This window comes from Corvus cornix, chromosome 4, assembly GCF_000738735.6.
Source record: "Corvus cornix cornix isolate S_Up_H32 chromosome 4, ASM73873v5, whole genome shotgun sequence".
NCBI classification, from domain to species: domain Eukaryota; kingdom Metazoa; phylum Chordata; class Aves; order Passeriformes; family Corvidae; genus Corvus; species Corvus cornix.
In genome coordinates, this window is record NC_046334.1 from 11,656,190 (window position 1) to 11,678,708 (window position 22,519).

Below are 22,519 nucleotides of genomic sequence, written 5' to 3' on the forward strand. Positions count from 1 at the left end.
TGCCCAGAAAATCTCCTTCCTTGGCAGAAAATTGCCAGGTAGGCCAAGGTTCTTCCCTTTCCAGCTCAGCCACTGAACTGACACACCCTCTCCCACTCTCTCTCTCTCCTGCCACTCTGACATCCTAAAGCCTGAAGGTGTAAAGTGCTACACATCTATGCACACATAAACAGCCCCAAAAGTCAAATCTCCTACTCTGAGATCTACCACACCTACGTGGGATCCATCCAAGGGAATCTGAAGAGCCTTATTTGAGAAAATCATGTTCAAATATTAAACTGGAAAGAGCACACAGATTGGCAAGAAAAATAGAAGAAAGTATGCACAGTATGAGGTATGTTTTGGGGGAAAAGCAGGAAGAGAAAAATAATGATGAAAAAAGAGCAGCAGCATGTGCCAAAAATAACTTCTCTCTCATGCAATGATCTCTAGTCCTACTTTCCTATGAACTAGTTTAAAAATACCCTGGAAACACAAGTTTCCCATTTCATCAGAATAATTGAAAAAATAATGTCACATTCACCAGAATGCCCAATACTTCAAAAGCCAAGCACTATGCTTGTGGAAATACTAAAGGACAAATTAAGGTATCCACTGAGTTATTTGTTGGTGGTTTTTTAATACCTAAGTGAGAAAAAGTTTATAAGATAGCTCAATTTTGAGAGAATTGCATTAAATCTTTACCTACATCTATAAATTCTCAAGTAATTCTGAAGCCCTTTCCCTACATAGCTTTCAATCAGCTTTACAAATTATCATTATATTACTGGTGGGTGTTTTACCTCAGAAACTAGAAATAGTTCAGGTAAAGCAACATGGAATGAGGTAGATGAATGCTAAGACTGAGCTCTTGTAATTATCTGTTTCTCACTGGGATACCAAGCTGGCACCCATCTTCACAGAAAATATCACAGTTTTCAGCATAGACACAACCTTACCCCTTTGAAATTTTGGATAAAAGGAATTTTGCAAACATGAGGCATCAATTGCAAAGTCTATGAGAAAAAAAATGTCATAGACACAAGAGCAGCATTTTCAGTATCAAGAAAAAAACTGATTTTACTAAGAAGCCGACCAATTTTATTTATTTAAGATTTGAAAAAGAAAGGTCCTTCTTAGTCTTATCCTCCTTTTTTTTTCCCCCCCTGGACTTATAAATGCAGCAGTTTTCTAACTGACAAGATTTCAGAATTTGTACATTTCTGACAGAATTTAATCCTATTATCTGCTGCATCATTTGAGAGCTAAGATGATAAACCCCCGTCTCTCAGAATGGTTAAATTCCAAAAAACCCTTTCAACTGTTAAATAGCTTTTCAAATTCAGGTATCTACAAACTTGTCTCTAAAGAGATTAGCCACAGCTGTTCAAAATTTATCTCTAGATAAGTGTTTACAGCAAAACATGTGAAAGTCGCTATGAGAATCTTTATGCTATTAGATTTAGAAGTTTCCCTTAGTCACTTCCCTGATTTATACATATTTATATTTATAAGGTTGTCATCCACTTTCTCCTCGTAGTTCAAATACAATTTTTTTCTTAAAAGCAGAAGCTTCTGGAAACAGGAAATACTTCAATTTCATGGAGCAGAATGGAAGAAAACTGCCTGAAACTCAGTTTGCACCTGGGTTTAATGCTGATACCCAAAACATCCTCACGCTCCTTACTGCTTGCATCAGCACATGATCAGATTCCTGTAAGTCCATCATACTGGAATATACTCAGTCAGTAATGATTTGTTCCCTCATGCTGGTTCATCCTCTGCTCTGACCCACTTCAGAGCAAATAAACACCCCTGCATTTAATGTGCCCACTGTGGGGACTAACTGCTACATAGCACCCTGGAATGTAGAATTTTAATCTGTAACACCTACACAGAAATTTAATTTACACAAGTCAAAGCTGGTTACTGAAAATCATTAGTATCAATGGATGCTGACAAGTTGGAAATATTTCTGTGACTACTTCCATCAGGAATTGCTTCTTACTGACACAGAACCAAAGTAGATAACACACAAAAATGAGTAATGCTACGCTAGATATAATGGGTTTTCAGCAACAAAACAGATTTTCACATATATGAACTACATAGAATAGATATCTATATAAGCCTCTATACAGATAATTCCACAAAGAACTCTATATAACTGTAAAGTACATAGTATTCTAAACAGAGTTTTCAGATTCTCTTAAAGTGCAAAAAGCAGGGAGAACACTAACAGACCATCTTCCCAAGTTTCATTATTGGGGTTTTTTGAGTCCTTGCATATTCAGTGCTACAATTAGTACAGATTAATATTTAAGGACCATGACAGCATCCTGCTTCTCTATCTGCAATGCAAATGAAGACAATCTCTGCCCTAAAGGGATTGAAGGATAGACTTCTAGAATTACAGTACCTACAGGTACAGATTTAAAAATCCAGCTTAATTCTCTAGGACTCAAACCTACCATAGCTGAAAAAAACCCCAAACAAGTATATGAGGTTTTGAAAAGGATTCTGGTTTTAAGCTCTTTGAGGGATGTGTCCATGCCACACACACCCCCCACCCCACACACCCCATTTTCTGGATTTGTTTTTTCCAACATTTTTTCATACATAATGCGTTCTTAAGAGAGGGTTTAATATAGTGAACACTATAGGTTAGCATATCAGGATGGTATGATACATTATGCATAAATTGTGGGGGAATACAATAAGTGAAATTGGAAATCCAGAGAATGCAGGCTGACACTGTCAAATGGAATGCGACAACCTTCCTCAAGGAAGCTGGCTATGCCCAAAACAGAAGAGTCATGCAAGACTGGAACAAGGCAAGATTTTAAAAGGAAAACACACCAATACATCCACTTCGTATTTTTAGTTACTTCAGTAGTGAGATTATGACTACTTTATCACAACAAAGCAGCCTGAAATTACAAAGTCTTAATGGTAGCATCTAGAGAGTTTTGGCCTTTTTTTCTGACAGAGTATGCAACACGCAAAATTTGGGAGTGATGCTTTAAAGAGGTGCACAATGATGAAGGAGCAACACTTCAGAAAGCCCCAAAAGGTTAAGTTCAGTGCGGCGAGGGCTATCACAGAATCCCAAAAGACTTCTCAAAAGTGAACAAAGTACTGTGGGAGGAGAGGTGGATAAAAACATGATGTGGGCTCTTGGCAAATCCATCCTCAAATCACTTTTCAGCAGTGTTCACACAATGTCTGCATATAATAAAGCAAGCCTGCTGTGAGTGCCACAGAATGCAGAAGCACAGCAAGAGCTGACTCTCCTCAGGGGTCACTAACTCAACATCACTCATCGATTTGCTGGATAGGCATTATCCATCATCGAACACTTCTAAGAGAGGTGACAGCATGATGTGAGAGGTGATAGGCGTTCACTACCTTAGAACATTTTTGGAACACTGTTTCACTTGTTGCTTTATCTGCACTGAAACCGCATGCAAGTTAGCTCAAGTTCTCCTGCAGAAGTGGGGAAAGAAGAAACTCCTCCAGGAGTTACTGCAAAAACGTTACAAGTCCTAAGTCAAAACATGCCAACACAGTCTCAGACTGGGCTTGAATTGCTATCTCTTTGGGAGGATTCCTTTCAGTCAAAAAAGGACTCATCCTAGCAACACTGAGTTACTAAGAATAAACTGCATTTAAAGCATCTTATGCAGCAGTGCAAAGGTCTCAAAGCAGACAGAAGCCAAATAAGTAGTTCCCGGAGGAAAACAAGAGCATTCTTTCCAATCACATGGTAGCTTTTCTGCTTCCTGAATCTTTTCTGTTCAATTTGTCTTTTATTTACTGTTTGTTGTTGGGATGTAACAGTCTCTAATATATATCACTAAAACTAAAAAAAAGCCTGAATAGCTGGTTTGGTGGAAGATGGAATTTGTGTGGGACCAGAAAAAACTCAAGTAAAATTCAGCATATTGTTACAACAGCAAAGAGCAAAATGAACAAATAAAATAAAATTTAAAATTCACGAACCCAGCCTTCCTTTTTATATTTTTGCTGCTATTGTTTCTAACATGGCCAACACTAAACTTTTTTTGAGGGATAAATACCCCTCAGCAATAAGTGACACTGTGAGTTTGATTCACAGAGAAACGATCACTTTTTAGATTTACTCAAAAGTGAGATGATGACCTTTTTACTATTTTATTGGCTAACACAACAAATATCACTTATTCACCAACTCATAACTTGAAGCAGAAGGATAACCAAGTTAGATGGGCAAATTCTGCTGGGATCAAGACTGGCTTCAAGTCTGTGGTATGGATAAAAGAAGTCTTTCTGCTTATCATTCTTCCAGGAACAGCTGCTGCTGAAAAAGCTTCAGATTACGTTTCAGAATTGGAAAAATCATTTAGTCATGCTCTTTGAGCAGCATCAATGTACCATTTATGTTCAGTATGCAAAGTTAAATCTGCTTCAAGACCTTTTGCAAAGGGATGGCATCACAATATCACTTGGTGAAAAATAAGACCATGGAGAATAAAAACTTCTGCATTTACAGGTAGACTGCCTTTGTATCAACCCACTGTTTGGTAAAATGAATAAACAAATAACCTAGAAATTTTCAATTTTAATTCTTTCTAGTACTTGCTGAAGTTTTCTGTGAATTGTGCACTATTTAACGAGATTTTGTAAAAACAGAACCACAAGATTTACATTATTCTACACTTTGAAAAGTACCTAGAGGTTACTCAACAATAGACAAGTCCATCGAAATTCACTGCCCTAATATATTTGCAAGAAAAAAGAGTGCTTTTGGAAATGCCAGACAGGTGCTGTCATTAAAATTACCACCTGAATATGCTACGATGCGTGCAGAGCCATTCCTTCCTATACAGCTATTTTGATTACTATTACCATACCACAACCACCATATCCCTTGCCCTCTCTTCACAACTCTAAGCAACAAATGAAAAAACACTAAAATTCTATTGGTTACTGAGAGAGTAACTAACAAACATTTCTTTTTTTTCTCCAATTTATTTCTCCATATTAACATCATGTTCATTACTGAGTGCATGTTTCAGCATTTTGACCTCGAACTGTGCATTCTACCCTGCTCCCTCATTTTTCTGATTGTTGCAGTTTTCTTGTGCTGCTTTGCCAGTTCCCTATCAAATACCTTTAGAGGTGCAAGCTCTTGAAAACTTCTCAATAGCATTCATCAATATGCACAATACAATTTATCTCCCATAACCATCACCTTCAGCTGGATTCACATACTTCAAAGTAGCCGTGCTACATCAACGTGAAGTCAGGAGCCTACAACATATTTAGTTAGATCTGGGACTCAAGGGCTGGGGTATTTTAGAGAAGCAACCAAGAACAGCAGCTTCAAAATAAACATCTATAAAAGATCTAACCCTGCATACTTCAAAGTCATGGAAAGATTTTTATCAGCTTCACTGGTTTGTTATTCAGGCCCAGTATCTGTTTTGATTCCTTTTGCTCTGCTCTTCCCCTCTACTCAACACCCTGCCCAGGCTGTTGTATCCTACTTCCTAATGCTTCATGGAATTGCACGCAGAACACAGGCACTTGTTCTGCCAAACAACAAGAGAAAGTTTGCAAAGTTAAACTTAGCAGCAGCTACAAGGTTCAGAAATCAGCCATTTTTCCAAAGAGTCTCCAGGAATATAAAACTCAAAAATCTTAGTCTAAAGGATGCTCTGACTCCAAAGTTATGCTACAAGACAGGCACACTCCTGAAAATGCTGAGTGTATTGCAGTAGAAAGCTGTAATTCAGGTGAGTTTTATTCTTTGCTTTAACCTCAGGGGAAAAGAAAAAATTACCACTTTATTGAACTTTAAAATAAAATAAGAGAAGGCAATATTTGGACATTTTATGAAGAGAATGCTTTCCAGTGTATTATGGATACAGGTAGCTACCACAAAAAAATACAAACCCCTAGGAAGAGTTTTAATACCATTATTTCAAAACATAGTTGTCTTTAAACACTGAAGAGCAGTATTTAGATATAATGTCCCTAAATAAAACTCATGTATTAGGCAGCACCCAAGTATTATTTAAAAGCTATATTTTGTTTTAGCTACTAAAGTTCCACTTCTGAATGTTATTTATTGACAAACTAGTGACAAGAGACTTAAAATATAATTATGAACTATTACAATTTTTTAAACACATTTAAACACACTTGTATATCAACTGATATAAGCAGATATCTATTTGCATACATATGTGTAAGTATGCTACTTAACTAATATAGAAATATTGATTATACAATGAGTATGAACAAAATTACATGTATAAGCCGTTCTTTCAGGGCTAGAGACCAGCTTTATACATCATTAACTGTTAGATTTGCCTTCCAAATTCTAAATGCCAAATACAAGCCTAATGAAGCTGAAATGTCTCTACAGAGCCCTAAGATTTGGTTACTAAAGCCAGGCACACATCACAGCAGTGTGCTTGCTTGAAGCAAATTCCTTTCTCATCCCTGCTTACCATGCCTTGGCTCATCTCAGAGAGAGACCTTGGAAGTCCTTGATTAGCTAAAGTGAATGCCAAGTCTTTAATTAGACAAAATCCCTCAAAGGATGGTATCAGTCAAGCAGTGTCCTCGGCCTGCCAGGTGAACAGCACAGGAGCATCTCCACTGGCAGCCCTTGCAAGGGGAATTTTAACTGGTTGGGCCAAGCAGCACATGCATCCTTCCCAGCTAAACTGTTCCTGTGTCACTCATCAGCAGGAGGTGTCTGCTGCCCATTTGTACAAACAAACAGCACAGAGCTGATGACGGGGGTTGCTGGAGTTAGGAAGTGTTGGCATGGGAATGTTGATGTTCCAGTAAGAAGGAAACTGTTAAGATAAGAATTTCATGGACTGTTCAGTCACTAAAGGTGGATTCCCCTAATACAAATGTGTTATGCTTAAATATTTAGTATTATTTTAGGATCAAGATCAGCTTTATACAGTTGCCTGTGTTGCCAAATATCCCTGACTTATGACTCTGGGCAGGAGTATCAGCCAAAACCAAGAGGTTTATGCTGCTACTCCTATTTGTTACCTGAGCAGCAGCAGGAGTCAGTGTATAAGATCCCTCACAGAGCTGCAATGAGTCAATCAATAATTCTGCAGAACAAATCACAGAACGTAAATGCCTGACAGAAACAGCCCAATGCAAAACACAAATACTGACACTGAGTGAACAGAGATCCATTCAGCACGAGCCCAAACAAGTCTGAAAATGGCTTTACTTTGTTTTTACTCTTCTGCCTGCTAGGACACATTTATCACTGAAAGCAACTTCTCCTGAAGCATTGCTCAACTAATTTGCAGTCAGCGCTTGTAGCATCTTCCTCCCTCTCCTGTACTACACCAGAGTCATTGTGGGAGTTTGTTATTGCTGGAACACTGCAATTACTGGCTCTGCCCAAATACTACAGTCACATCACCTATAAAATGTGTATAGAAATGGACAGAAAAGTTAAATCCACTCTTAATGATTAATATACCATGGTGATTCCCCCCAGCAGAGAATGAGGCCTTTGTTCCATGCCAACATTTAACAATTTCTGCAGTAATAGTCCATACAGAAAAAAACCCCAAGACCTGCTCAACAAATTTTTTTGTAATGCCATGACTATCTAAATTTTAAAAGACATAACAATAAAAATACCCAGATAAAATTTAAGGTATTCTGAAAATAGTTGTATCAAACAGAAGTGCATATGTCCCTAAGGGTACAGCTCTAAGGTGTCAGCTATAAGTGTAGTTGTAGCAGCACACAAGCAAAGTATAACCCAGTTCCAAGGACAAGGCCAAGAAAGAGGATCCCAAAATGCAAGGGGCAGAAATAGACCCTGCAGTCATATCACCGATGCCATCCTGTTTGTTGTGTTTGGGGGTTTCTGAAGGATGTTTGTCTGTAGGCAATTTAAATTCTCCAAGCGGTGGAGTCTAATTAATATTTATATAATATTCTGCTTACAGATATCTGTATTTCCCTCTCCCTCACATACACTTTTTTGCAACAGATGTTATGAGAGTTTTTATACCAGACTAAACCTAAAAGATATTGAATAACACTGAGTAAAAGTTTCTCAGCGTACAGCTATACAACATCAGACAAATATTAGCAGGTCATATGGATTAAAAATCATAACAAATTTGACAGGTTTTAGTTCAGAATGCAGACAGCATATAGTATCAAATATTTCAAAAGCTACACTATTTGCAACTGTGTTATTTTACCATACACATCAGCAGGGAATAATCACAGGATCATTTCAGTTGGAAAAGACCCTGAAGAGAGTCCAGCCACTAATCAACTAAACTTAGTTATCATTCTTATTTCGGATATGGAATTATTGTGTTTAGTGCTTGTACAGCACATAATTATTTCACTTACTATTTCAAAGTAAGGGGGTTTTTTTGCACTGAAAAGAACAATGCAAGGTAGCCAAGCTTGCTTTGCACAGTTTGGGCTGACATATTGTGCTCCCTGACCTATTAGGAATACACCCTTATTCAATTAGATTGCTTGACTTACTGAGCAATCTGAATCATTCAGTACCCTCTGAATGGAGGGGGAGGCTTGACCTGATACAACACCTCCCAAAAAATTCTGTTACATACTGTAATATATAGTTCTCATATACTAATTACTTATACTAAGTATAAAATGTCAAAGTCAGGTAAACATTTATGTTGCCTCTTCACTACCAAATAATATAGCATTTAGACTGAATTTTGTTTTAAAGTACCAGTGCTTTTATATTGTTTCAAAAACTTCAAATCAAATGTCTTTTTCCAAATAAGTAGTATTTCACAAACCACATTTACAAAGCAGTTGGGCAGATTTTCAGCCTGGTAGAGCAGCACAACATTAGAGAATTCAATAAACCTTTAGCCATTCAAAATCAAGAAACTAAAATCAGCATTTCAAAAGACATGCACAGGCACTTCTCCCATGTATAGCTTAATTTTTTTAAACAGGTCACATGTTACACTGTGTAACACTATACATATATAAAAACTCCTCACACACAGACAGGCCATTGCAATTCCAAAAATTCAAAATTAGATCTTACCAAGGCTGAACTCCAGCTTTGGCTCATTTGCAATTCTCTGAATACCTTAAAAGGTTAAGAAAAAAATATATTAGAAATAATTTGATTTCCATGTCTTGCTTTTTGATACACAGTAAAACTTTCACATGCCTATAACTACTGCCATTGCCACTGAAGTAATATTTTATGTTAGAAACTCATAGTCAAAGCAAACTTGGATGAAATAATTTGCCTGAAAAAAGGCTACTTTGAAAGAAGACTTCCTTCTTAATAGAAACTTTCTGTTGCTGGGAAAAGAAACTAGGAAAAAAAACCCCAGGCTTTCATGGATGTGTACTTGTAAGATTTTCAGTCACAACAACTGACTATGTATCTGTTGGAAAAATATTAAATCTAACAACTGATTTTAAAGTAGGTATGGCATCACATTAAAAACAAACCCCACGTTTTGTGAAAGTAGGGAAATCAGGTTAATGTAGTAGAATATAAACACGTTATTGATCTACAAAAGAAATGTAAAGCAACAAATCCAAATTCTTTTTGTTGTAAAAGAAGTACGTTAATTCCTCTTCTCACATAGCAGGAACAAGAACAGTTTAAACCATTGTGGAATTATGTTCTACTGTGTAATTTACTGCAAAGGGCAATATCTTCCTGTGCTAAAATAAAGGCATGAACCACAGAGATGCAACAGGAGAAACGTAGGAAGCAAGGAGGGATAGGTAAATAACACTGGGTGGTTCACCTGATGCAGAAAGTAATTGGATCACAACCACAGTTTCAAAGAACTTGTAGAAATTAAACTCTCTCTTGCTGACATTTTTGTATTGTCTCCAGTAAGCATTATTAATTATTGGTCAGTATTTAAGAAATTGGTCAGATAGGAAGGATTGAGTTAGTATATGAACTGGAACAAGATTTTTGTTTAAAAAAACAAATTAAAAATCCCATAAACAAAAAAATCACCCCAAACTTATAGCTGTGCCTGCTCCATAAAAACTTGATGCTGCTAAGTCTAGATTCACAGTATTCTCATTACTGTAGCTATTCATTCACATCTGTGTGAGAAAAATTACAGCTGCAGAGCTTAGAAAGGTCAAAAAGAAAAAAAAAATGAAAGTTTGTTGGCTTTTTTTTTTTTAAATGGAACTTTAACAAATTTCTGAGTTGAACTCTGCCACTAGCATATTGGCCTGAAACACCTTCATGAATATGCTGGATACAGAATTGAATAAGTGACCAGGCAACTGAAATACAGTCTCCTGACTCCAGTGCACCAAATACAATGCAACATATGGCTACTTGCATTCAAATCCCCAGAGTGCTTTTAGATCACAAAGAACAAATCTGTGATACTAGTTTAAGTATTACTAAAGCTTTACACATTTATCAGAGTTACCAGACTATATTTTAAACACTAGTCCATATGTTCATATAGGACATAAAAGAGGAAAAAAGTACTTTAAGTCTTACGAAGAAAACAGGTTAGCGAGAAAAGCTCAGAAACACAGTAATCACACGTTTGTTGCCCTGAAGGTTACGTGCATAAACCAAAATACATCAGGGAAAAACATTTAAAGACAATTTTTATCAGTTTATTTCCTCTAAACTGCACTCTGACAAGCTAGAAGTTGAACATCATTTTGTACCCTGCTTGTGACACGATCTGAACTGCCACGGAGACTGGGCCACCACTCCATAAAATGAGTACATGCACTTACTTGTGAACTGGGGCTCTCCTAGACTGTCTAACTGGGATGTGGGGAGAAACTGTTGTGCTTCATCTGATGATCTCTCCTCCTTGATTTCCATGACCAGCCTCTGGAGATGCTGAATTTTATTCTGCAAACCTTCTGAGTTTGCCTCTCCCAGTGCCACAGCCCAAGATTCACAGTCTGGCTTTGATGCGGCTTCTAGGTAAAGATCTGGTTCTCCACTCTGAAACTCTGCACTCAGAAAGCATAAAAACAGCTCTTAGGAACTGTGTTTCAAAAGGGGGATGATGGAAATATTGATGTCACACACAATGAAAACCACCACATGCACATTTTTGTTCATGGTCAAAGAACCATGCAGCCCCCTCCACCTCTGGAGTCAAACCCCAGCTCCTTCAGACTCGGTGCCGTACTAAGCATATCCACAGAGTAGTTCCAAAATCAGTTAACAGATGGATAAATTAGGTGGCAGAATCAAACCAAAATGGGAAATCCATTTCCAGCACAGATTCTGCAGCCTAGAAGGCAGCTCTCAGAGCTGCTAACTTGAAAAAGAATTTGGTTTAGCAGGAGCAGCAGACACGGTTCTGTCAGAGAGTGGGATTCTCCAGAATGAATGTGCCCATCATCTCTTCTATTAGAGACCTCCATTATGCTCAGCCTCTCATTCATCCTTGCCAGAATACAGATCAGGAACACATGCAGATAATTTAGCATGACATAACTCCTCTGTGAAGACTCAACAGGTTGTATGTGGGAGCTTCTGACCTCATTACTATCCACATATCATTTGCTGCTCTGCCTGGAGTCTAATTGTTTAATGATCAAATTTTCTAAGAACAAAAAAAGAAGACAGGGGGGAAAAAAGCTGAAGCTCCCAAGGAATCCACATAAGTAGTGAGGGTCAGTCATTTGACTGAGATTAGAACAGGGAGAAAAAACACCTCTTAGACATTTAAAATTCTGCAGTATAGATGGCTTCCCAGAGTCACAAATTCAATGTGACATTTAGTGCAACACACACCAAGAAGAGCAAACTGGGAAAGAAAGAAAAATCAATGCTTCTTTAAAACAAGTTACTAACTAATTTAGAAACATAAAACTCTATAAAACACCTGTGCTATTGTATTAATAAGGACTGAAGTATTTCACTGGGCATCAAAATCATTCTGACCTAAATCAGTCATCTATCATATTACTGGATGAAACAGAACACTTAAAGGTTTTCATACTTAGTTTGAAAATCCAAACAACACTGAAAAGTTCTTTTTCATACAATGTGAACTTAAATTCCTTTTACTACCTTGACTATCTAACCTTGGGCACTTGCACACATGTTATTCTAAACCTGTTTGCACTTCATAAACTGAGCATCTGCCAGTTACAATTACCTCTACTTTTATGGTTATGGAGGGGATAAAAGATAAAACCTCAAGTCTGGAAGCCTCTAAAAACTGTGTACAAATCCCTGCGGAGGTGGGACCAGTTTTTTTGTCTGGGCTGGATCTAAGGAAATCTAACTGTGTAGCTGCAGATGCTGCTAAAAATGCTGGGTAACATTTCATACACCAGCTGGACTATAGATTTCATGAGGAAAGACTGGAAAGAAACAAAGTGGAAACACATCTTTGGCTTCAGGGGCAGTTAAAAAAGCTAATAGGGGTTCAAATGCTTGCCTCTAACCCTGGCTCAGGTAGCAAAACCAGGTATTCAGTTCTTGAGAGAAGAATATTCAAAATCCTAGGGAACTGCTGTTCATTAGATCCTGTTTACACACAAGATCTGTTCTGGAGTCACCAAACCTGACCAAGCTGAGCTCTACTGTTTGTCAAAAACAACTGTTGAGACAGAGAAGATTTAGCTGTAAGCTCTCCTGTGATCTGGTACTGCATGTGAGCCATGAGGGTAGTAACCTTCACAAAGACCAGTAGTTAGAAGAGCTGATAACTTTTCTGTTGCTCTGCTAAGATCTGCAATAGCAGAGTGCTCTACTCTGTTCTGTCATTGACATCAAGGAGTCAGGAATCTGTTTTATTTCATAGTATTTTGGAGCTACTAGTGGGAAATTGAAAGGAAAGAAAAGGCATGTAATCAACTAGCATCAAGATCAAAATTAACTAGCAGTCACTCTAAAAAAAAAACCAACACATAAAAAAAGAACAAAAACAAACAAGCAAAAAACTAAACAAAACCAACCAACCAACCAAACCTGGAAAAAAAAAGATCAACCCCTCCCCCACCAAAAAGCCACCAAAAACACACACAAAAATAAAACAAACCCCAAAATTAACTTCTGCTTATACCATTCGGCCTTTAAAGCACAGGCAATTTTAATAAAAGCAGTTTGGATATCCAAAATACCTTAGTGAAGGAAAGGCTGTCAGAGAAACAAGTCAACACTTAACAGCCAAAATACAAATATACCAAGGTATTCTTTTCTTTTCTCTCTTTATCTTTAAATGGAAATAGGAACAGTGATCTTGCCTTGAAATATCCTATCAACTAGCTAGATAAAAAACATCTGCTTTGGGAGGAAATCAATGCTTTTCAATTGAAATAATGCTATTTATATTACCTCTTAGCTGTAAAAATCAGACTGCAAGCTCAAAAGGCATACTGAATCACCATTAATATGCATGGACCCAGAAATGGATAGTGAAATGCAGGAGTGGGCATAATTCACTATATTCTGATCTAACAGGTGCCAGTTTTGAGATGTGGAAATTCATTCTAAACTATCACTTCAAAACACTACAGTCTGCTATATTTAGATCCTTGGAGTACTCTGACATCTAAGTTAAATTCTGAAAAGCATATGAAAATGCCTGAAAACGACTCATCACTGCAACTGTAAAAAGTTTTATTCTGCAGGTCCAACAGCAGATAAATTACCTATTTCCCATTCTGTTTCAATGCATGTAATCACAGCATGTTTTGGGTTGGAAGGGACATTAAAGAACGTCTAGTTCAATCCCCCTGCCCCTGGACAGGAACACCTTCTGCTAGACCAGGTTGCCGAAAGTCCCATCCAGCCTGGCCTTGAACGCTGCCAGGGACCTCTACAACTTCTCTGGGCAACCTGTCCCTGGCCCTCACCATCCTCACAGTGAAGAATTGCTTCCTAACATCTAACCCAAACCTGCTCATTTTTAGTTTAGACCCATTCCCCCTTGTCCTATCACTCTGGGGCCTTGTAAAAAGTCCCTCTCCAGCTCTCTTGTAGATCCCCCTTTAGGTACTGAAGGGTTTATGTACCAAGTCATCTTACCAGAGGAAACACAACATGAAAAATGCACACTGGTAAAAAAGTCTGTTGCAATAAAGGAGCACACAGGCTTGTTTATGTAATAAAGATCATAATCTCTTTGCACTTCTCCCTCAAATTGTTGCTGACTATTATTTAAAATACAGTAATTCCTAACAAACTCAGACACTTAATTGCAAGTATCAGTAGGGGGAAAAAATTTGATATGAATCTTTCCCAAAATGAAACCAACAGACCCACAAATGTAATGAAGGCCTCAAATGAATAGCAGATATGTCAGAAGAGTCATATAAATAATTAAATAAACAATTTTTACTCCATGTTTTATTAAAATATTCATATTTTAATATATAATAGGTATATTAATTCATAAAAAGATAAATAATAAACCTAAATGCAGTAGTGTTTCATAGGTGGACAAAAGCACTTCATACTTTGCTCTTAAGGAGTTATTGTAGAAAATACAGGTACACTAGCACCCTTTGCTATCCTGTTACTGCTGACAGGAGTTACCATGAGTAATTTTGGAAAAAAAACCCTTACCTTTTGCAAACATTTACTACTGACCTCAACAACAACAGTTCCTTATCTAGTTTGCACTCCTAGCTTTACTGTTATAACATTTTTGAATAGGATGACATGCAAGATTTAAGAATATACAATATTAAGAAAATTTTCTATCTACTCGTGAATCTGCAATAGCAGAACAATAATCCTCTTCTTCCTGCTGGAAATCCCCAGTGGGGATCCAAATTCATAAACTCAGGGGGAGACCTTCAAAAAGTTAAAAACAGTGGTTTTCTTTGCAGGACAAACATTGAACTTGGGAGTACTAAATTGAAAGGAAAATTATATATCATTGTATCCTGATCTCTTGCTGCTCCTCCTCATTTTAGTAGCAGAGACTCAACTGAAGGCAAGACCTGAGGAAGGAGATAATGGAAAGCAAACGGGTCTGTGCACAGAGCCTCTTCTGGTCAGGGCTCTGTTCACCAACAACTCTTTTGCTGAAGCACGGTCTCAATGGGACTTTCTCCCACAGAAGTCAGCATAGAAAGCTATGGTCCCACTAGACTTATGCAGCTCAAATAAAGAACTCAATGCCCCTGCTCTAAAGGACTGCTGTCAAATAACGGAACAGCACAAAGAAAGCTGACGCATCCTCAGTGGCACTGGAAAGCCTTTGCTACTCTAACCCAATGGCCTAAAATCAGAAATGTATTTTGGTGTTAGCTCCTTCATCCTCAGATAACTTTTCCTTCTTTACATTATTTCATAATAAAACTTACGTTTCCCAAGATTTTCAATTTAACAATAGCAATTGCCTCTTTTGCCCCTAAATACTTTGATAGTTCAGTTGTTTTAAAAATGAAAACAAATTTCTTTGCTAAAAATGTCTGAATGACACTTCTCTAAATTTTTAAAGTGTATTTTATAGTAATTTTAATCACAATCTTTTACACAGAAACCTTGGTTTCTGTGAATTCACCAAAAAAATTTAGGCAGCTATTGGATCTGACTCTTGTTTTTCAAAAGACAGCAGTTTAATGGAAAGGCTTTCAAAGTAAAAACATAAATAAAATAAAACAAACACATTTCCACTTTGGTTTTACATCTTATTCACTTGTTATTAACTTTCTTTAGTTTTAAGAAGATTTTATTGGTTTATTTTACTAAGCAGGTAAAAGGTGACAGGAAGGCTGATATTCTTTGGCTTGCTTTGTTTTCCTTCATGAGAGCTATAACACAACATCATGTTGAACAGGACAAAGAAGAAATTACTGGGATGATTCAAATTAATAAAATGTACAAAGCCCATGGTCAACGTCCACAATGACAGCCTTGACTTTTTTAGAGAATCATTATTTTTCCTTCTGTTAATATGCAAAATAAGAGTTCAAAAAGGTCAAAGGTTGTCTGTCTCTTTTCACACACACCAGCAAAAAGTAATTCTAAGCTCAGCTGCTAGCTCAGCAGAGGAAAATGGTTAAGAATATCAGTGAGTCACTGACACTCTAAAATATAAAGCACCATCACAGCTAACCACCATATGCTGTAACAGAAGTAGAATGGAAGCTTTGATACGTAAATTATATCCGCAGGATATTTCTAATACAGACATCAGAGGCTTTTAATTCACAAAAGGCTGTCTGAATTCTATATGCTGATGCATTTCATGTTCAAATTAGTAGTGATGAAATCATCCCATGGTTACTCATGATGCTATGTTAATCTTTCTTTGGAAGTTATATTTTCAATCAAAGATAAAGAATTTAATTAAAATTTTTATCTTCTGTGATTTTTTTTTTTTTAATTTTGCAATCTTGGAATAGATTTATATAAGTTACTATTATAAGCTCCATTTAAGTCCCTACAGAACCTCGCCAAGAGTCTGAGTATTTGAAATTAATATAGCATGATGCCACAGGTTGAATACTGCAGTACAGTACTCTGTTTCTTTTAATATCTGTCAGCTTCCACACATGCCACACTGCTTCTACCCTTTCATTAAATACCACACCTATACTGGAAGCAATGCAAACCACACAAATATTTGAATATCACAATGGTATCTCAAGATCCCTGAACAAATACATTGCAGCACTCACTGAAAGTTCCAAAGATGGCCTTTGCAAAACAGTGGCCTGCTTTTGCTGAATGGAAGCAGTTCATATCTCTGGCTGGACCATCAGCCTGCCTTAAAAAAGGCAGGCTTCGGAGGTCTTCTTTCTCTGCCTAGATCTGCAAGAGTAACCTTTACGTTTGCATCAGTTACTCCATCTCTAAAATAGCAAGTGATCCTGACCTGCCTTTCCAAGCCACTACTCTTGAAACAAAAGTCTCCAAGTTACGTGGCTTGCATACTGCAAATGGCAGAAGGGAACGCTTGCTGTCTTAGGGGTATTCCTACATACAGGCCCCTTTTTTAATTGTTTTCCTGATTTGCTGCAATATGATTTAGATGACTGTGAGCTTGTATGAAAAGCTGTTTTCTTCCTTTGCTCCCTCCCACCCTCCTCACCAGCCCTACCTGGATGCTACAGCTTTTATCTCCCTAATTCTCACTAAGGGACCACACACAGTAATGCAATACAGTCTTTAAGCAATCTCTCTTCCTGAAAGACAGAAGAGATTTACAGATTAAGAGAAGGCAGTCCCTGCATGCTGTCTCTCACATCTGGTTTCACTTCACTGTGCCTGTGTCTCTTGGGGACATTCCCAATGCCATGTTGCACACCATCACAAGGAGGAAAGGAAGCAGTTGTACATTCATGAGGCTCTGTACAACACAGTGGTCAACTTCAGACTGCTCCTGGGGGCAGTTTGAACATTCAATCACAGAGCTCCTACTGCCCTGTTCCAGGGAAACACAACAATGACCCAAAGACCACCCTGTCCTCCTAATGGTGACCAGTTCCCTTTAGAAGGGCACGTAAGCCATCAGCCACACACAGAGTTGAAGTTCACCAAACAAATCATTCTCTTTCCTTCCCTGGTCCACTTGGAAACCTTCTGAGTTAGGCTGCTTAAGGAGCACTCCACTTGAAGCCCTGACAGGATTATTTGCTCTGTCTGACCTCTTCTGTACAGCCCTGTGGTTTCAGAGTCCACAGTGCCCTGAGCTAATCAGCAGCCCCACAGAATCACTAGATATTGCATGAACATGTTCTTATTTTTCCCTCCATGCTTATTCCACTGCCCTTCATTTTGTTCTCTTCCTAAATATCCCAGTCATTCTCCATTTCTCACTCTTACAACTCCTAGGATTCAATCCACTGGTCACAGACACATGGAGACAATCAGACAAAGGCTCTCCCCAACCCTCCTTTGTCATTCCAAATTGAAGCTTGCAAGATTAAGAAAATATCCTTTTACCACCATAAGTTAAATCTCACAGCCTCCTTTCCTGGAGCTTCTGCTGTGCTGTGGCACAGCTCTCCTCCATCAGTTCCACAAGGAATTTGACATTGTGAGCAGGTATGTCCTCCTCCTACCCTGCTTTTATCTGAATCCTTTAAAGTCCCAGATACACATTCTATAGCTTTTCTTGGCTCCCAATAGCCAATGGATCTAATCTTGTGACAACTCAACTAGCTTTTCATGGTCAAAGCCCCTATTGATAAAAGCCTCTCTTCCTAGTTCCTGAGTTTTGCTTTTCTCTCCCATATTTTCTTCTGAATTTTATACTATCCTACAGTACATGGAATATTATTTCACTTCTTTTAGTATTTTATCCTCATTCAGTACACTGTATGTCATCTTCATTTGTCTTCAGTGTTGTTCTAATACCTCATAGTAGTCTGGCTTTCTTTTTCCATCCAACAAATCATCAGCCAGGTTGCCATCCTTGCTCTCCAGCACAGGAAAATTGCCAACTCTGAAATACATTTCTCCTCTACCTGTCTGTATCTTCCTCTGTCTTCTGTTTGGTAATGCCCCAAGTATTCATCATCATTTGCTGGCTCTGTTTACCTGGAGTTTTCTACACTGTTTCCTCTTTTCCCCTTTAATATGTTTTTAGAGGATGTCCAGAATGCCACCCTTACCCCTGGTTCCTACTGACACACAACCAACCTTCAAAAGCTTGGTTTTAGAATGTCTGTCTCTCAGTTCCTGATTATACAAGCTTATTTCTTCCTCCACACATATTCACAGGCTCTTTTTTCTCCACAGGCAGCCTGAAGTGCTTACTCAGTATTCATTGTTGTCTATGTCCCCAGCTTTTGGGCTTAAAAACCTGCCAGTCTCGCTGCCACAGAAATTGTCCTGTTTGCAGGCTTCAAAGCTAATTGAGTCCTGTCAGCAATTACAGCTGTGTTCTGGGTTCAGTTCAGCAGTATTGTGTTCAAGCACTGTAAAAGAAGTGCCAGAAGGGAACTGACTTGACTGTATTTATACTCATAAAGTCGGTATGGACTCATTGAGGGCACAATTAGAAAAGTCTCAATTTGAGAGTCAATGGGAAACATTCAGCTCTTATAGTCAGGGAAAGCAATACTTCCAAAGCCAGAAAGAAATACTTTTTGGTGCCATGCCTCAACACCAGGCACAAAACATATGATTATGTTCCCTACAAAAGATGAAGGATTTGAGCTATTCCCCAGAGTACTATTCAGATAAGGATAAAATCCACAATGAATGTAATTTAAGTCACTGCCTTCTCAAACATGACCAACCACTACGAATCACTTCAGCAGGTGAGGACAAAAGTCAGCATAATTAATGCAACATTTTATTAGAAGTGGGCTGGAGATTTTGCTGCATAAAGAAAGACGATAGGAACTTCTACTGGATGTAAATGTATCCATCAAGCCCACAAATGCAGCCTAACTTCTTTATCTCTGCTCTTAGACCATCACAGCTAACAGAAAATGGCAAACTGTTCTAAGGACTTCAAAACTCTGCAATGGTATCATAAAGAACCCATGTCATAAAAAAATTTCTAACACAATGGCTAGTTAAGGGACCCCTGCAGAAAAAACTATCAGCACTTTCTCCAAATAAAATCTTTCCCCTAAACCAAGGATTCTGATTTATATGAGATAGCTATTTTTTCTGCTGTTTTTAACAATTTTATGAATGAAGAATTTCTAGGAGGTAAGAAAAACAGGAAACCTGTCATTTAATAGGAAGTTTAGCAATGATTAGTTATTGAAGAATAAGATGCATTGACTATGCATCAACAGAAACCACATATTGTACAAAACGCCTGACAATACAGAACCTCAAACTTCTATGTATTGTCAGAGGAAGACGATGACATGACTTACACTTGATTTCAGGATATTCTCTTTACACATGAATTCAGAGACCACCAGTATTTAAATGTATGCATTGCACAGACAGCAGGATATATTTTAGTTAAATTTCTAGCAAAGTTCCAATGAAGGGATGACTGGGTTTTTTATTTTCATTTTTGTTGGCAGAAATAAAAGATCCACACTGAACACACTGAGGTATGTCTTACTTACTGAGAACTATTGAAACACCTGTTTTACTCCTGAATTCCACAACCCAGCAGCGCTCCAGGATTACCACTTCAGAGGCATCAGAACTCTGTGAAACAAAGATGGCAAAACATTAGAGTTTGGAACCTGACTGGGAACTCCTTCTGTTTGGCTCTTCACAGCTGAAGCAACATGGAGATACAAAGAAGCATAGAGGGGTCACTGGGCAGATGGATACAGGCATTCTTTAATTACTGATCTGTGCCATCCTACTTCAGGTCAGTAAGTTACAAAAGGAATAAACTGTAAGAAAAGACCCCACAGGAAACTTTAAAAAGTAACTTTGGAGGGGTTTTCATACTTCAAGTATTTGAAAGTTTAGATGACACCTCATTCCTAAGCAAGTCAGGCAAGCCCAGCTCATTTAAACTTTCATATTTCCTCATATTTTCTAACAAGGCCAAATCATATGTCAGATTCTATTCAAAGAGTAGGATATTTTCAAGTGAACAAAATAACATGTAATTTTACAGAAGGTATTTCTCTTCAATTCTTATTTGAAAGGGATTTCTTTATCAGCACTTGAAACTTTGAATATGGTCTCTGGCTATGCAATTCAAATGGCATTAAGTGATATGGACCTATTGCTGAATGCAATAGGATGCAAATTACCACTGGCATTTTTTGTGAGTGCTTTGCAGACAAGCTGCGAACTCTTCTAGTTTAGTAAGCGTGACTCATATTTCAGAAGAGTGACGCTATCAATCACTCTCTCAGGATTAATCTTTTTTCCCTTAAAACTCTTATTATCCATTTTTTTATCCCTAACATCTGGTAACAAATAACCCTTAGACCAAGCACCCATACACTCCCTTCATTCCAGGTTCACAACATGAATTTCACAGAGCTCATTCTCCACTTAAGTGAGATTCTGCAGGGATTAATGCAAATTCTTGTTTTAACACTCCTTCCTCAGGTGGTACTTTATTCCAAGTGATCCTAAAAATGAAATATTTTTCATATTGTGCAGCAATTTTATCAAAAGCCTGAACTTTAATTTCACATATCTGCCACTTAATGAATGACTTCATAAAACTGTTCATATTTATAACACCTGCCTAATATGCACAAGTTTTCTTGTCTACCCCTTTCTCTGCATCTATGTGATGTTATTTGGCCTGCCAGAACCAGGCTCAAACTTTTTGCCAAGGGTTTCATGTTCATTTTCAAATGGATGTCTTGATCCTGCTTTTCTCACAAAAGGACCTTTTACATATCTAGTAATACACTGTCTTTCATGAGCAAAACTGTGAAAATTCAATACAATAAAACTGAAAGACTGAATAGTAACAGAACACATAACATTTCACAAAGTCTAAAAAGGATTTCCTTGAAAAGTCTATATTTATTCTCTCTAACCTTTTACCACTACTAAATTAATATTCCAAACCCAGTCGTTAAACACAAATCAACACCCAAAGGTAATGAAAGGTTAAAATAAAACAGAAGAGCATGAAAAAAAGCACATTGTGTTGTATTGAAATATGCCAGAATTCAAGAGACAACACTGTAGTATACTAAGAAAAAACAGACTTATCTAGAAACCACTTGTAAATTGATTTCTTTGAAAAATTATTCAGACTGGGCTGGTCTAAAAGGAATGTACTGTCATGTAGACAGAAAAACAGCCCATCTGATTGTTTAAAGAAAAAAAAAGAGAGAGAAAAGAAGAAAGTAGTGAAACAATGCAGTGAGTTTTGGTAGAAACACAAGTGCTATGTTGAGAACTTTTTTATTTATAGAACCCAGCAAGTCAGTGGCAATACATGACAACCCAGCAGCAGTTCTCAAGTGCTGTTGTGTGAGGCATTCTTTGACGATCTACCAGGTCTTTATGAGTATCAGCTAAAGTCAGTTTGGAAAAATAGGCAGTAATAGTCCAACAAAACAAACAGCAGACTAAGTAGGAAGAGCTGTCCACTGCAACGATCCTGGTAACTATTTTAATTCTTTAGATTTCAAAGCCCCAGTAGAGTCTCCCACATAACCCTCCCTTGGAAAGTAGATAATGCAGTCTCATTCCTTCAAGAGCTGGCAATCTTTCAGTGGAGATATGACCAAAAGGAGTTATTTTGGAAGTTAATGAAGGTCTGAGTCCATTTAACACTCAGGTGTGAGTACATAAAAGTTTCTCTGTCAAAAAGAAAAGTCAAATGACTCTTAACACTCTTCCTCCTTCCGTCCTTGCAGAAAATTGTTCATCTGGTGATATTCATGCTCCAAAGATTAAAGACAGACATATGAGAAGTCCCCAGACTTAACTTTCACTCCAAAACATGTAACTGTGGTAAGTGGATATATGTCAGTACGCAAAGAAAAGCACCTCCCTCTTACACAGCTTTCAGGAGAGTCAGATGTTTGGAAAGACCAGGGATGAGGAATCACGAGTAGTTTGCTATAGTTGCCGAGAGTGCAAGACTTGATGTTTTGATTTGTACATGAAAGACAAGTGTATAATACAAACAAATTGGCATAGCAGGCAGCAAAA

The 22,519-nt window shown here is 37.7% G+C and overlaps 1 protein-coding gene across 10 annotated transcripts in view; it reads right to left on the reverse strand.

Annotated features, from left to right (window-relative positions):
- INPP4B (inositol polyphosphate-4-phosphatase type II B) overlaps window positions 1-22,519 on the reverse strand; it is a 312,737-nt gene that overhangs the window by 188,905 nt on the left and 101,313 nt on the right. For 6 of the 10 annotated variants that reach the window (XM_039550506.1, XM_039550504.1, XM_039550503.1 and 3 more), the window contains 3 exons: window positions 19,996-20,080; window positions 10,765-10,989; window positions 9,065-9,109 (listed from right to left, as the gene is read on the reverse strand). In XM_039550506.1, coding sequence (XP_039406440.1) covers window positions 9,065-9,109; window positions 10,765-10,989; window positions 19,996-20,080 — 355 coding nt within the window. Of the gene's footprint in view, window positions 1-9,064; window positions 9,110-10,764; window positions 10,995-19,995; window positions 20,081-22,519 lie in introns of those variants that run through there. The other 4 variants (XM_039550510.1, XM_039550509.1, XM_039550512.1 and 1 more) reach the window with 3 other exon arrangements.